This window comes from Xyrauchen texanus, chromosome 15 (assembly GCF_025860055.1).
Source record: "Xyrauchen texanus isolate HMW12.3.18 chromosome 15, RBS_HiC_50CHRs, whole genome shotgun sequence".
Classification (NCBI taxonomy): domain Eukaryota; kingdom Metazoa; phylum Chordata; class Actinopteri; order Cypriniformes; family Catostomidae; genus Xyrauchen; species Xyrauchen texanus.
In genome coordinates this window covers 41,418,005-41,430,689 of record NC_068290.1, presented here as the reverse complement: position 1 = coordinate 41,430,689, position 12,685 = coordinate 41,418,005, and the positions used below count along the sequence as shown (strand labels likewise).

At 38.7% G+C, this 12,685-nt stretch overlaps 1 protein-coding gene across 2 annotated transcripts; it reads right to left on the bottom strand.

The window, feature by feature from the left end:
• Window positions 1–2,863: 2,863 nt before the first annotated feature.
• LOC127655546 (uncharacterized) lies at window positions 2,864–12,327 on the bottom strand. 2 transcript variants are annotated; one of them, XM_052143437.1, is made up of 4 exons: window positions 12,186–12,327; window positions 11,056–11,930; window positions 5,724–5,899; window positions 2,864–3,855 (listed from the first exon to the last, which is right to left on the bottom strand). In XM_052143437.1, the coding sequence occupies exons 2-4, from the start codon at window positions 11,219–11,221 to the stop codon at window positions 3,325–3,327; spliced, it is 873 nt and encodes a 290-aa protein (XP_051999397.1). In that variant the 5' UTR covers window positions 11,222–11,930; window positions 12,186–12,327; the 3' UTR covers window positions 2,864–3,324. The 2 variants fall into 2 exon arrangements, with proteins under 2 accessions (XP_051999397.1, XP_051999396.1); XM_052143436.1 differs by having other exon boundaries at window positions 11,056–11,969; window positions 12,186–12,321.
• Window positions 12,328–12,685: the final 358 nt, after the last annotated feature.

Below are 12,685 nucleotides of genomic sequence, written 5' to 3'. Positions count from 1 at the left end.
CCCGGGGGGGGCGCGAGTAGGCTAAAATTAAAATGTATTTGGACTGATTTAAAAAAAAAGTTTTGAACAAATTTGATTGGTTTGTCGATAGTGAGCGCAAATGCAGGTGATAAGCATAAGCGGTTTCATTAAGCGAGTCATTGAGTCGTTCATTCAAACGATTCGTTCAAACGGCCGATTCATCAAGAATGAGACAGATGTTTGTGAATGGGTCACTGTTCACAACACTGAATCATTCAAAACATGATTGAGTACTGCTGTGAGATGCGCTATGCTAAATAAATAATTATATAGCAATAGCCTAGTAATGATGATAGGCCTACTACTACTCATAATAATAATAATAATGCAAGCTCACATTAGAAGTCTGGTGCTACTCCCAATAATAATAATAATAATAACAACAATAAAGCATGGGGCGGTGCGGGGGGCACTGGGGCCCCAACTGCAATGAACCAGCTTTGGGGGCAGCAGCTTGCAAAAGGTTGAGAACCCCTGGTCTAGCACAACTTCCTTCCCTTCACAGCGGTGCACTGACATTTCTCCCTAAAACTCAAACTTAACATCAGAATCAGCACGATCGGTGATTGTTGTAAAATGCTACTGTTGCTAAAGTGAGGGACGCGTTTAATAATAAAAAGAGCACAAGAGATACCGTTCCCAAGGCGGCGCGTGCTCCGAAACACACCGCAAAGAGACAAGCAAAGTATAGGCTACTTTGGGTTTCATTTGCGCGTCTAAACGATCAAATATACACAAAAATATGTAAAAACGACCGGCTTGGAGATTCACTTAAACACAGTTTATGTCTTAAATGGATGTAGTTATGGAAATAGTTGGGGAGAAAATATGCTGCATCAGGAGCCTATTAGATCTGCACTCGGTCTTAAAGGGGAAGCTGTCTAATAAACATGCTGACGATTGAGCCATTACTGCGAATCAAACAACAAAAGGCAAAGAGAAAATCACTTACAGCTCTTGAATGAATAACTTCTGCATTAATGAGCATTAATCTATCTATGATAAACTATGCAGTGTTATTTTACAATTGATTACTTTATTAGATTTCTTTTTAGACCACACCTGAACAGTAATGTTAGTAGATCTTCCTGAAATTAAATCACTGTGCCTATATAACGTTTATCTTTGTGTTATATATATATATATATATATATATATATATAACATATAAAGAACCAGATTAAGAATACCGTTAAAGTACCGGATCAATAAGCAGTATCGGTAAGAATAGTAATACCATTAAAACCTTAACAATACCATCCCTAGTTATGCCTGTGCTTCTCTTGGATGCTCTGAATATTGGATTACGTGTCTGGATTGCCCCTTGATTAAAGCTGCATTTGGATCTCAACCTTCGTGTCTCAGAGCAGTTCGTAACACCTGCTTTGTTTATTTAATATATTTGTTATACATTATTTATAATATATGTTTTTACATTATACATTTTTAATTTAAGTGTACAAGTGCAGATTGGTCAAGTGTTCAATAAATGTATTTGTTGAGAAATTTTGTCTATCTTAACTAATTATTTGTGTTACATTTTATTTTTCAAATAAGAGGTTAAAAACAAGCACATATCGGCCAAATTAAATCGGCAGCATTAATCGGCCGACCCGGATTTCAAAAGATCGCCATCGGCCTGAAAAAAACCAATATCGGTCGACCTCTAATGGTTACCCCTAGATTTCTGACCGTTTTGGAAGGCGAAACTGTAGTTGGACCCAGCTGCATGGTGATGTTGTGTTCAACAGCAGGGTTGGCTGGAAAGACAAGGAGTTCGGTCTTGGCTGGGTTGAGTTGCAGGTGATGTTCTTTCATCCAGGCTGAGATGTCTGCCAGACAGGCAGCGATTCCAGTGGTCACTGTGGTGTCGTTGGGCTAGAAAGACAAGTAGATTTGCGTGTCATCAGCGTAGCAGTGGTAAGAGAAACCATGTGACTGGATGATGGGTCCCAGTGATTTTGTGTATATGGAGAAGAGAAGTGGCCCAAGCACTGATCCCTGAGGTACCCCAGTAAGTAACTGATGTGGCTTGGATACCTCCCCTCTCCAGGCTACCTCAAAGGACCTTTCTGAGAGATAGGAGTTGAATCAGCCAAGCACAGTTCCAGTGATGCCCAGTTTAGAGAGGGTGGAGAGTAGGATCTGATGGTTGACTGTGTCAAAGGCAGCAGAAAGGTCCAGCCATCCAAGCAGGGGTAATTCTCCATATTTCAGGGTAGCGGGTGAAAGTATCCTTCACTACAGAAACCGCAATGTCCTCTGCCATTTTGAACAGTACTTTTCTCCTATGTGGAAACTCCAGTAAGAGGTAAGCACCTTGAATTGTGTACTTAATAATGCGGAAGTTGTTTGTTTAAAGCCATTTTCAAGCTGTAGTTGTGTAGTAGTAATATGAGCGATCACGAAGCACTGTTCTATATAAACAATGACTGAGGGATTCACTTCACATCACCAACTGCTCATATTACACACAACCGGCTAACATATGTAATGTAAATAAATAAACCAAAAAAAATACATGTAAGAGACACTTATACAGTAACTCTTAACACATACTGTATGCGCTGATGTTACACTTTAGTTTAAAACCGCAGGAACACAAGTGGAGTGATACACACACAGTGAAGTGTCCGATTACTGAAGTTGTCAGACCATCAGTGCTCATGGAACATCTCATCCAATCAGATTTGCGGACCGGAACTAACTGTTGTGTGAATGTGTGTGTGTGTATCTATCTATCTATATATATATATCTATATATATGTCTATGATATACTTCTACAAAGTAAAGCTATGTACTGTACAATAAATATTGCAATAAAAGACCAAACACTCCAGAAGAACTTTCACATTTATTGTCACACTGTGCAAAGAGCTGACCAACAGAAATGTTACCTGATAGAAAGTAAACACTGTTTAAAAGTATAAAAATAAATAAAAAAGTAAAAAATATATAATTACAAAATTGTAAAGCATTTATATAATCTATATGGAAAACTAATAACGCATAATATAACTACACAATTGTAATATACGTACCGGGCAGGCCCATGGCCAGGTCGAATGTGGTAAATTCCTGCACCACCCTATTGACGGCCCTACCTACATGTATATTTATAAAAAGTTATATACAATGCTATATAGCACTAGAAGTAATAAATATAAACTTTACAAAGCTGAAATAAAACCTACCAATGACACACCCAAGGTGTTAGACACTATTGAAGAACAAAAGGTAAACATTATGCTACACAATTTTATGTAAAAAATAAAAAAATAAAAATCAGCTAACTGTCCTGTTCATGGTTTCTCTCGCTCAAACTGGTCTTTGTCTTGATATTCGTAGACCAACATCTGTATTTTTCTTTTGGCCATTCTCCGCAACACTGGATTTTGTATTTCTCGCAGGTCGGATGCAATCTGCTGGCCAAAAATGGCCTCAGAATCATTTGCTTGGTTCAAGCCAGTCATTACAGTGGCTGACATCTTCCTAAGCAAATTGATCGCTTCCACTTCAGTATCGCTGTCAGAACCCTTTCTCTTTTTGCTCTGAGGTGGCTTGGGAGGCGACTGCTGTTGTACACTCACAGAGTCCACAGTGTTTTCCGACATGTCTGAAAAACTTGCGTCCTCATCAGCAAACTCCTGGTCCAAAACAACATCAACTTGCCCCGGCTTGATATCCGGCTGCTCTGGAGCAATCTGTACACTCTCAGAGTCCAGTGTGTTTGCAGACATGTCTGAAAAACTTCCCTCTTCATCAGTGAATGCCTGGCCTACAACAACAACATCAACTGGCTCCTGTTTGACACCTGGCTGTTCTGCAGCAAGCTGTAAAGACAGAAAAACTAAATAAGAAAACAAATTTTAACGACAACTGTCGAAATTAACGAATTAACGCAAGCAATCAATTAAAAAACATTTAACAAGATTATTTATTCTTAATCCTGATTAATACATTTACCATTAATAAAACACTGGTTGGAGTAGGGCGGAACCTTTGTGATGTGCACATACACAGCTATTCACTGTCAATGATAAATTGATGGCTAAAAAAAAAATGACCTCTTAATGCAAACTGTTGTACATACAAGCACAGATTGGACTTGTGACAGAAGTCAAGTACTTCATAGCCTCTGCAAGTCGCAATTTAATAACCACAGAAGCACGTCTGCTACTACTTCTGTCGCATTTCACTTTACTACATTCTACCAGAAGATTCATATTGAGAAGGATTCAAGTTTAAGTAAGTAAATGTCCATTGCAAAGAATATGCAACCAATGGGATATTTCAATTAGTCAACCACCCATTTAGACTTTCGGAAACATTTAATGTTTCTTGAATCGCCACTCTTTTAGTGAATTTCTATCTTTATACTGTGGAAGAATTTATCTGGAGAATCAAAGCATTATTGTTCCAAATTATTTTGTTTTCTTTCCTGAGGAGGAAATAAATGCACTGTGGCATGACATTTCAGCTTTTTCAAAAATCTGTGATTAATCGAGATCAACAATGAAAAGTTATATGATAAATCACAATTAAACTGACAGAACTAATTTTAACATGAAACCTTTACATATACACTGATGAGCAGAAACATAATGACCACCTGACTAATATGCTGTTGGTCTTCTCCATGCCACCAAAACAGTGCTGACCCACCAAGGCATAGATTCTAAATGACCCCCAAAAGGTGTCCTGTGGTATCCGTCACCAAAACATTAGCAGCAAATCTTTCAAGACCTGTAGGTTGCGAGGTGGAGACTATGGATCATACTTGTAGGTCCAGCACATCCCACAGATGCTCAATCGGATTGAGATCTGGGAATTTGGAGACCTTGAACTCTTCATCATGTTCTTCAAACCATTCCCGAACAACGTGTGCAGTGTGGCAGGGTGCATTATTCTGCTGAATACCACTGCCATGAAGGGGTGTACCTGGTCTGCAACGATGTTTATGGTAGTGGTTACGTGTGAAATTGACATCCACATGAATGGCCAGACCCAGGATTTCTCAGCAGAACATTGCCCAGAGCGTCACACTCCCTCCAAAAGATTGTAGTCTTCCCACAGTGCATCCTGGTGCCATCACATTCCCAGGTTAACGGGCCACACGTACATGGCTGTCAACATAAAGTAAAAGAAAACTGGACTCAGCAGACCAGCAAACCTTCTTCCACTGCTCCAAGTTCAAGTTATGATGCTCACATGCCCATTGTAGGCACTCTCGATAGTGGACATAATGGGCACTCTGACTGGTCTTCGGCTACGCACACCATACGCAGCGGGTTGCAATGCACTGTGTGTGTTGTGACACATCCCTTCTGTAACCATATTTTCAGTTACTTTTGCCACAGTAGACCTTCTGTCAGTTCGGACCAGACGGGATAGCCCTCGCACATTTATAAGCCTCAGGCCCAACACCCTGTCGCCGGTTTTTGGTTTGTCCTTCCTCAAACCACTGTCAGTAGGTACTCACCACTGCTTCTCAAAGTCGCTCAGGTCTTTAATCCTGCCCATTTCTCCTGCATTCAACATGTTGATTACGAGAACTGTTTGTACGATTACCATCTAATCCTCCCAGACCTTGACATGTGGCCTTTTAGGGAGATGATCAACATTATTCACTTCACCAGTGAGTGGTCTTAATGTTTTGGCTCATCTGTGTCAGTACTGGCAACCTACTGTATGTACTTACGTTCAAACTACTTTCATTGATCCGCGGGACATAATGCCTCCTCAAAAACTCCAATTTGTCCAGGAGCCAGAGTTGTTTTGATGTTAAAGGTTTGCCAGAGCTGCTATTTGCATGTGGCTTCAGAATCCTGGAGTATTGTGTCCTTATTGATCCAGCCCTTTGTTTAACATCTTTAACTGAAATTAAAAAGGCAACAATATTACAAAGTCAAACTAAAAAGCAGCAAAACATACCATTTGTCCATAAACATGTTTCCCCTATATGCATTTTGCAGCGGTGCTACATCTAATATTCTTGACGCAACAATGATTGCCAGCCCCAGTCAGCTGTGCGTTTTGTACACTGAGAAAGAGACCCCATCATACACACTCTCACAGTGATGTCACCGCATAACACACGTCAAACTCATTTCATTTCAAGTGGCCTGCGAGATCATTTCTGAAATGTAGGATGGCAGGGGATTGCAACATTTTCCTCTTGAATATTAAAGAGCCTTTCCCTGTCATCTGTATGTTTTGGAGTGCATTTTTCTCGCTTCAGAAGTGGAATGAAACAGCACTGCACAGATCAATTGTCATGATTGGCTCAATCATGGATCAAGCAGCACGAGAGCAGAGCAGATGCTGTAATTCTCAACTGAACAGACTATTTTAAATGTACTTGTGAACAGTGAGAAACAGCCCCCACATTCTAAAGGATTTACTGTAATAACACTAACTGTACTGTATTAATAAATAAGGTATGTATTTACAAGCCATAGATCTTTATATAGAAACCGCAGTTGCCAATCATGGAAGTGAGGAGCCATTCATGGTTTTACCTATGGTTTCTATGAACTAATACAAATATCATTGTTAAAACTATGGATATTATGGACGGACTTTGGTCAGTTTTCAATCTGTACTCTTGTAATGCTCTTTGAAAATAAAAGTTGTTTTGTTCGCCATCAGAAATTCCAAGAGACAACTGTAGTTTAATTAGTAGGAACCTAATGAAAGGAATCTGTAAAAGAGACCAAACTTAGGCACACTGTCAGAATATTTCATTTTCCCCCACAAACATAACTGTTGTTAATATTATAATTTTCATCTGCATCCCAACCTCAAAATCAATGCTGTACTGTCAAATGTGCATTTCAATATGTGATACCTTATAATCTGAATTGTTTCGATTTTTAGAATTAACCGGTTAAAATTTATAACACTGCATGTACAGTCATGGTGCAAATTGTTCTGCTTCAGTTGTTGTGCTGTTGATTTACATTGTTTCTAGATTATTGTGCAGAGTGATCAGATGCATTTTAAATAATTGCAAAAAGCTTCACTGGCCAAAATGTTTTACTTAAAATCACAAAAACCCAAATTTCACTATTTTTTGGTCCTGGTAAAAAATTACCAGCCAACATAATTTCACTAATCATATCAGCAGCACCTGGGAAAGTGTGAACGAGTACTAGTTTGAAATCGATAGGTGAAATCACTATCGTTATGATTGGATTATAAGAGTAGACTGATTGCTATAAAAGCAGTGAAGTGCTTCCAATCATTGCGTTCTTGTTAACAATTGTTATCTCTATTTATCTCTACAATTGTTGTCTCCCTAAGATGATTTGCTGATGTTCTTCCTCTTTTGTAAGTCGCTTTGGATAAAAGCGTCTGCCAAATGAATAAATGTAAATGTAAATCTCTATAGAAAGATGTGCAACCATCATCGCGTTGCATCAAAATGGCCTCACATGCAAGGAAATCACTGGAAAGAATATTGCACCTGAAAGAACCATTTACTGGATAATCAAGAACTTCAAGGAGAGAGGTTCAACTGCAGTGAAGAAGGCTTCAGGACGTCCCAGAGTGTCCAGCAAGCGCCAGGACCGTCTCCTCCTTAGGAGTCAGCTACGGAAACGTGTCGCCACCAGTGCAGAGCTTGCTCAATATTGGCAGCAGGTTGGTGTGAGTGCATCTGCACGCACAGTGAGTCGAAGACTTTTTGACAATGGCCTGGTGTCAAGAAGGGCAGCAAAGAAGCCACTTTTCTCCAAGAAAAACATCAAGGACAGACTGAAATTCTGCAGGAAGTACAAGGATTGGACAGCAGAAGACTGGAGCAAATATATTTTCTCTGATGAAGCCCCCTTCAGACTGTTTGGGACATCTGGAAAATTGATAGTCCGGAGAAGAAAAGGTGAACGCTGCCATGAGTCCTGTGTCATGCCAATAGTGAAGCATCCTGAGACCATCCATGTGTGGGGTTGCTTTTCATCCAATGGAGTGGGCTCGCTTCACAATTCTTCCCAAAAACACTGCCATGAATGAAGAATGGTATCAAAACGTCATGCAAGAGCAACTTCTGCCAATGATCCAGGAGAAATTTGGTGATGATCCGTGCATTTTCCACCATGATGGAGCACCATGTCACAAGACAAGAGTGATAATGAAGTGGCTCGGAGATCATTACATTGAAAATTTGGATCCATGACCAGGCAACTGCTCGGATCTTAATCCCATAGAGAACCTGTAGTCAATCCTCAAAAGGCGAGTGGACAAGCAGAAGCCCACAAATTATGATCAAATCAGAGCACAAATCAAGAATGGATCGCCATCAGTCAGAATTTGGCACAGAACTGATATCCAGCATGCCAGAGCAAATTGCAGAGGTTATGAAGAACAAGGGTCAACACTGTAAATATCGACTCTGTGTAAATTAAATGTTTTTGCCAATAAAAGTCTTTAAAACTTATGAAATGCTTATCATTGTTTTCCAGTATACAACAGAAACATGTGAAAAAATAATCTACAAATACTGCAGCAGCAAATTTTGCAAAACACAAAATTGATGTCACTGCCAATACTTCTGGCAACGGCTGTATCCGATGAGGCTCAATCCAGTTTGCGAGCTCCTCGTCCAAATGTATTTAATGCACAAGTAATTTTGCTCATCTACCCGCAACAGGTGGGTGACCTGTAAGAGGTCTCGGAGAGACACTTGACATGAAATGTTCTTAAATTTGCGACTTTAGTCAGACTCGAGTCAAGTAACTTGAGTCCCCCGCCTCTGCCTCCGGCACCCAGATTGAAGCGAGTAAACATACGACCACGAGGACCTAGTAAGTAGTGGGAATTTGGGCATTCCAAAATGGGAATAAAAAATACATTTCCATTAATTCAGAACAGCTGTCAGTTAAGCCATTAACCGATTAGGCAGCAAGTCATCTGCCTAAGTTTTCGGATGCAGCCCGGATGTGGTAGATAAGTCAATAGTTGACGTGTGGGGAGAGACACAGAGAAAAAAAAACAAGTTATTTGAATGGACTAAAAGTCAAAAGTCATATATATATTAAGAAAAGATTCAACTCAAATTGTTACCCGAGTCCATGACAGTTGTTGATTGAAAGAAGAAAGTCCGCTCTAAAGCCCCTTGCGGCAACGCTGAGAATGCAGCGCATACTTGCGTTGTGTAATGAATTGAGCACTGACACAATTCACAACGCAACGATACATGAAATCGAGCTTGCATACGTCTGCGTTCACGTACTATCACAGTGTATGTTTGGGCCTTTATAGAGTGCGATAGTGCCCGCCCATTTTTTCAGCCATCTGGGTTCCGAAAGTATTTTTCCATAGACTTTTAATAAAATCCTTCATAAAAGTGTTGCTTTGTTTTGAGGCAAAAAAGTATTTGAAAATCAGACATGAAGACAAAAGGTACAAGACTGTGTATTTACCATCTTTCCTGAGGGCACAAACTACAATCACATGAAGCATTGCGAATGATGTAATTAAAAAAAACAAAAAAAAACAATGGGAATATATAAAACTATTGATTTTAGGTCATCTAAATATATATAAAAAATGTTGGCGAAATATCCCTAGTTGTACAAATATATAGTAGATCAAGTCTGAAGGGAGACTGACTCAATCATCATGGGAGCGTAGGGTCGTTTCAAGGCACATTTCGCAGGTTTTGTTGGCCGCGGTTCTCTGATTGGTGGATTTTTCTCAGCTGTACCATGGGTAATGTGTACCATGTTTTACCATGAATTCTGCTAAAAAACATAATTAAATAATTACATTGGGATAACACAGATAGATGGCTTCAACAGAAGAATATACCATCGATGAACAACCTCATAGCTCACGGTAGATCTGTCTTTTAATTTTTTATGGGATAAATTAATGGGATTTTTACTTCTGGAACCAGACTATTGCGCTCTATAGCACACAAAAACACTTTCTCAGTCCAGTCAGTCCAATCTGATTGGCTGACTTCTACAGGTTTTCCGAGAGCCTAGTTTGCGCTGGTCTGGGTAGAAGCATCAGTCGATTTCAAAAGGTTCCGTGTTGATACAATGAGCGCTTGAGTACTAAATATAATCACAGAATTTGCCCAATTTTGCCAGGTTAGTGACATCAACACTTTTAAAGATATTCAGTGTTTGATTTGAGGCATGTAGCAAAAGTAAAGCAGATATCCATCAGCAGAGCTGTATATTCTGCTTTGTTTACTTAAGTTATGTCTGTGAAATAATCTGCGATGAGGTTTTCTGTGCTGTACTTATACTATTCATTTTCAGCTATTTTCCCGTGTGTTTTCTGTGCAAACGCTTGCAGACTCACATGCTATTATATTAATTATTTATTTTCCCAGGCCGATCTTTTATTATGGTGATATATCTACAATAACCCCACCCCTATACACCATGTAATGACAAACCAGACTGTGATTGTCACTTTACATGTCAGTTAGATGGCTTTTCCTGCCTTGTGGGCAGTTCTTTACCTGTGTAAGCTGCGAAAAGCCCCAGATGACAAATGATGACAGATGACAGTTTAATCAAGTGAATTATTTCTTATAATTTAGAATAAGTTTTTTGTTATTATTGATATTTTGGTTGCACAATAAACTGCATATGGGGTTTTATTTATTCCGTACTCTTGAAGCGTTTACGTCTGCGGCTCTAACAATAATGAAAGACTAAGATTTTTTTAAAAATTGACCGAATAAATATTTTTTTTAAAACTATCATATGATTATTCAGTTATGAGCTTTTTTTCACCACTTTCGTTATCATTATCTGTAAAATCTACCATTGGTTGAGCTCTGATATGAACTCAGTATGAAAACATGTTCATCGTAGTGTATTAATAGAGGTGTGTTAATGACCTGGACAATAAATTTGCATCATGTCAATGATCCACATATGAGAATATGTATATAAGAAAGATAAGAAATGTAACAGTCGATAAACAATTACAGTAATAATAATCACTGGAAATGGGAAACAACGAACTAGCTCCTTATTCTATAATCGTTAATGTACTTAATATTTCCTTACCAGGTATATTTAGTTCGTCAGCAATCTCCATCCATTTCTTATCTCTTATGAGTTTGTCGTGAAATGACATGCTGGTTCTGTCATACAAACAGTCATGTTGGCTCCAAAGAGCAATGAGCTTTTCCTCCTTTTGTATCGTCCAGTGGTACTTTCGAGTGGACTCCATACTTCTTGTAGAAAAATGTGTAGCATGCAGAAGTACAGAAAGTCCAGCGATTATAAAAACAAAAGCTTCAGACCGAAAGTCAGAGGGAAAGTCATCTGGTGTGACACGGTCTTAAGTAGGCCTAAGCTAAAGGTGTGGAAAAGTGGGTGGGGTTACACAAAGGTGTGAATTACGGTGGTCAATAGCACACAGTGTTCAAGTATCCAACATGTCACCCCAACCTTTTTCAAACATCTTGACAAAAGTGTCATGCGTAAACCAATACAAAAAGCTATAAATTAAAGTTTTGTATAGTTTAACCAATTTTAGCGTAAGATAAAAAACGTCTAGTGTTACTTAGCTTACTTAATGTAATGTCCCGCGTGTATATAACAAAATGTAGATAATTTAATTGTCAAGATGAATGGGCTCAATGCATAAAAGTGGCGCTGCACTACAGCAAAACACACATGTATGGGATAGAAAAACCAATGTAACTGTATTGAGTTTTGAAGTATATGCAGAATAAGTGGAGTATGCAACACAATTTAATATCCGTCCTGTATATGAAAATTAAAACAAAACGGAAAAGGTTAAAAAAAAAAAACGGTTAAATCGATTAAGATATCAGTCCTTTAAAATCCAATGAAAAGAAATGGGTGAACCTCTTGTCTGTATCCATGAACTCTTTATGCGATCCAGATGTATCGAAGGTTATCCACGAGTGAATCTGATGGAAGAAAAGACACTCAAACAAAAAAACTCCGACCTGGATAAATGCAGAAAATTCATTATCACTCATTCACAATCTGATCACTGAGCAGAACAGGTTCTTTCGTAGCAATGAGTCGCTTCTAACTGATGTATAATGTACATAATTCAATAATTACTCCTCAATTCACACTTATTTTGGTCTTATTTTAGTCGCAATGGTTCTTTAGGTACATCACAAGCTTTAATGAATTCAGAAAACAGAGACACGCACCGGCTTTGTATTAAACCAAATATCCATCGAAATGTCTTGTTCTCACAACTCCTCTGAAAGTTTTCCGTTTCCACTCTTTAAAAGTTTGACTTTAAATTAATTAATCTTCAGCCCAAATCGTTCACTGTTTTCTCATTGCAAGATGGCGAGAAACTGAACAGCTTCTTCTTCTTCTTCTTCTTCTTGGTTAACAGCCGTTCACGCTTTACGAGCATTACTGCCCCCTGCTGGACATCATCAGTTTGTCACAATAGAACAGCCCGGGCCACTTCAGCATATGCCCTCAAAGTGCCGGTTGAAAATGTGATTTGGTAGGAACCATGCAATATCCAATAATATTGCATATTTTTTGCATTTAAAATGCACATTTGTCAATAAAGCATTGCATTTTAGGTTAAGATGTATATGCACATTATTATATTTACAGTAACATCTGTGGGAATATTAAAGCCTATCTGGCTAAATTAAAATATTTTAACAGAGCAATTAAAATGGGTCTC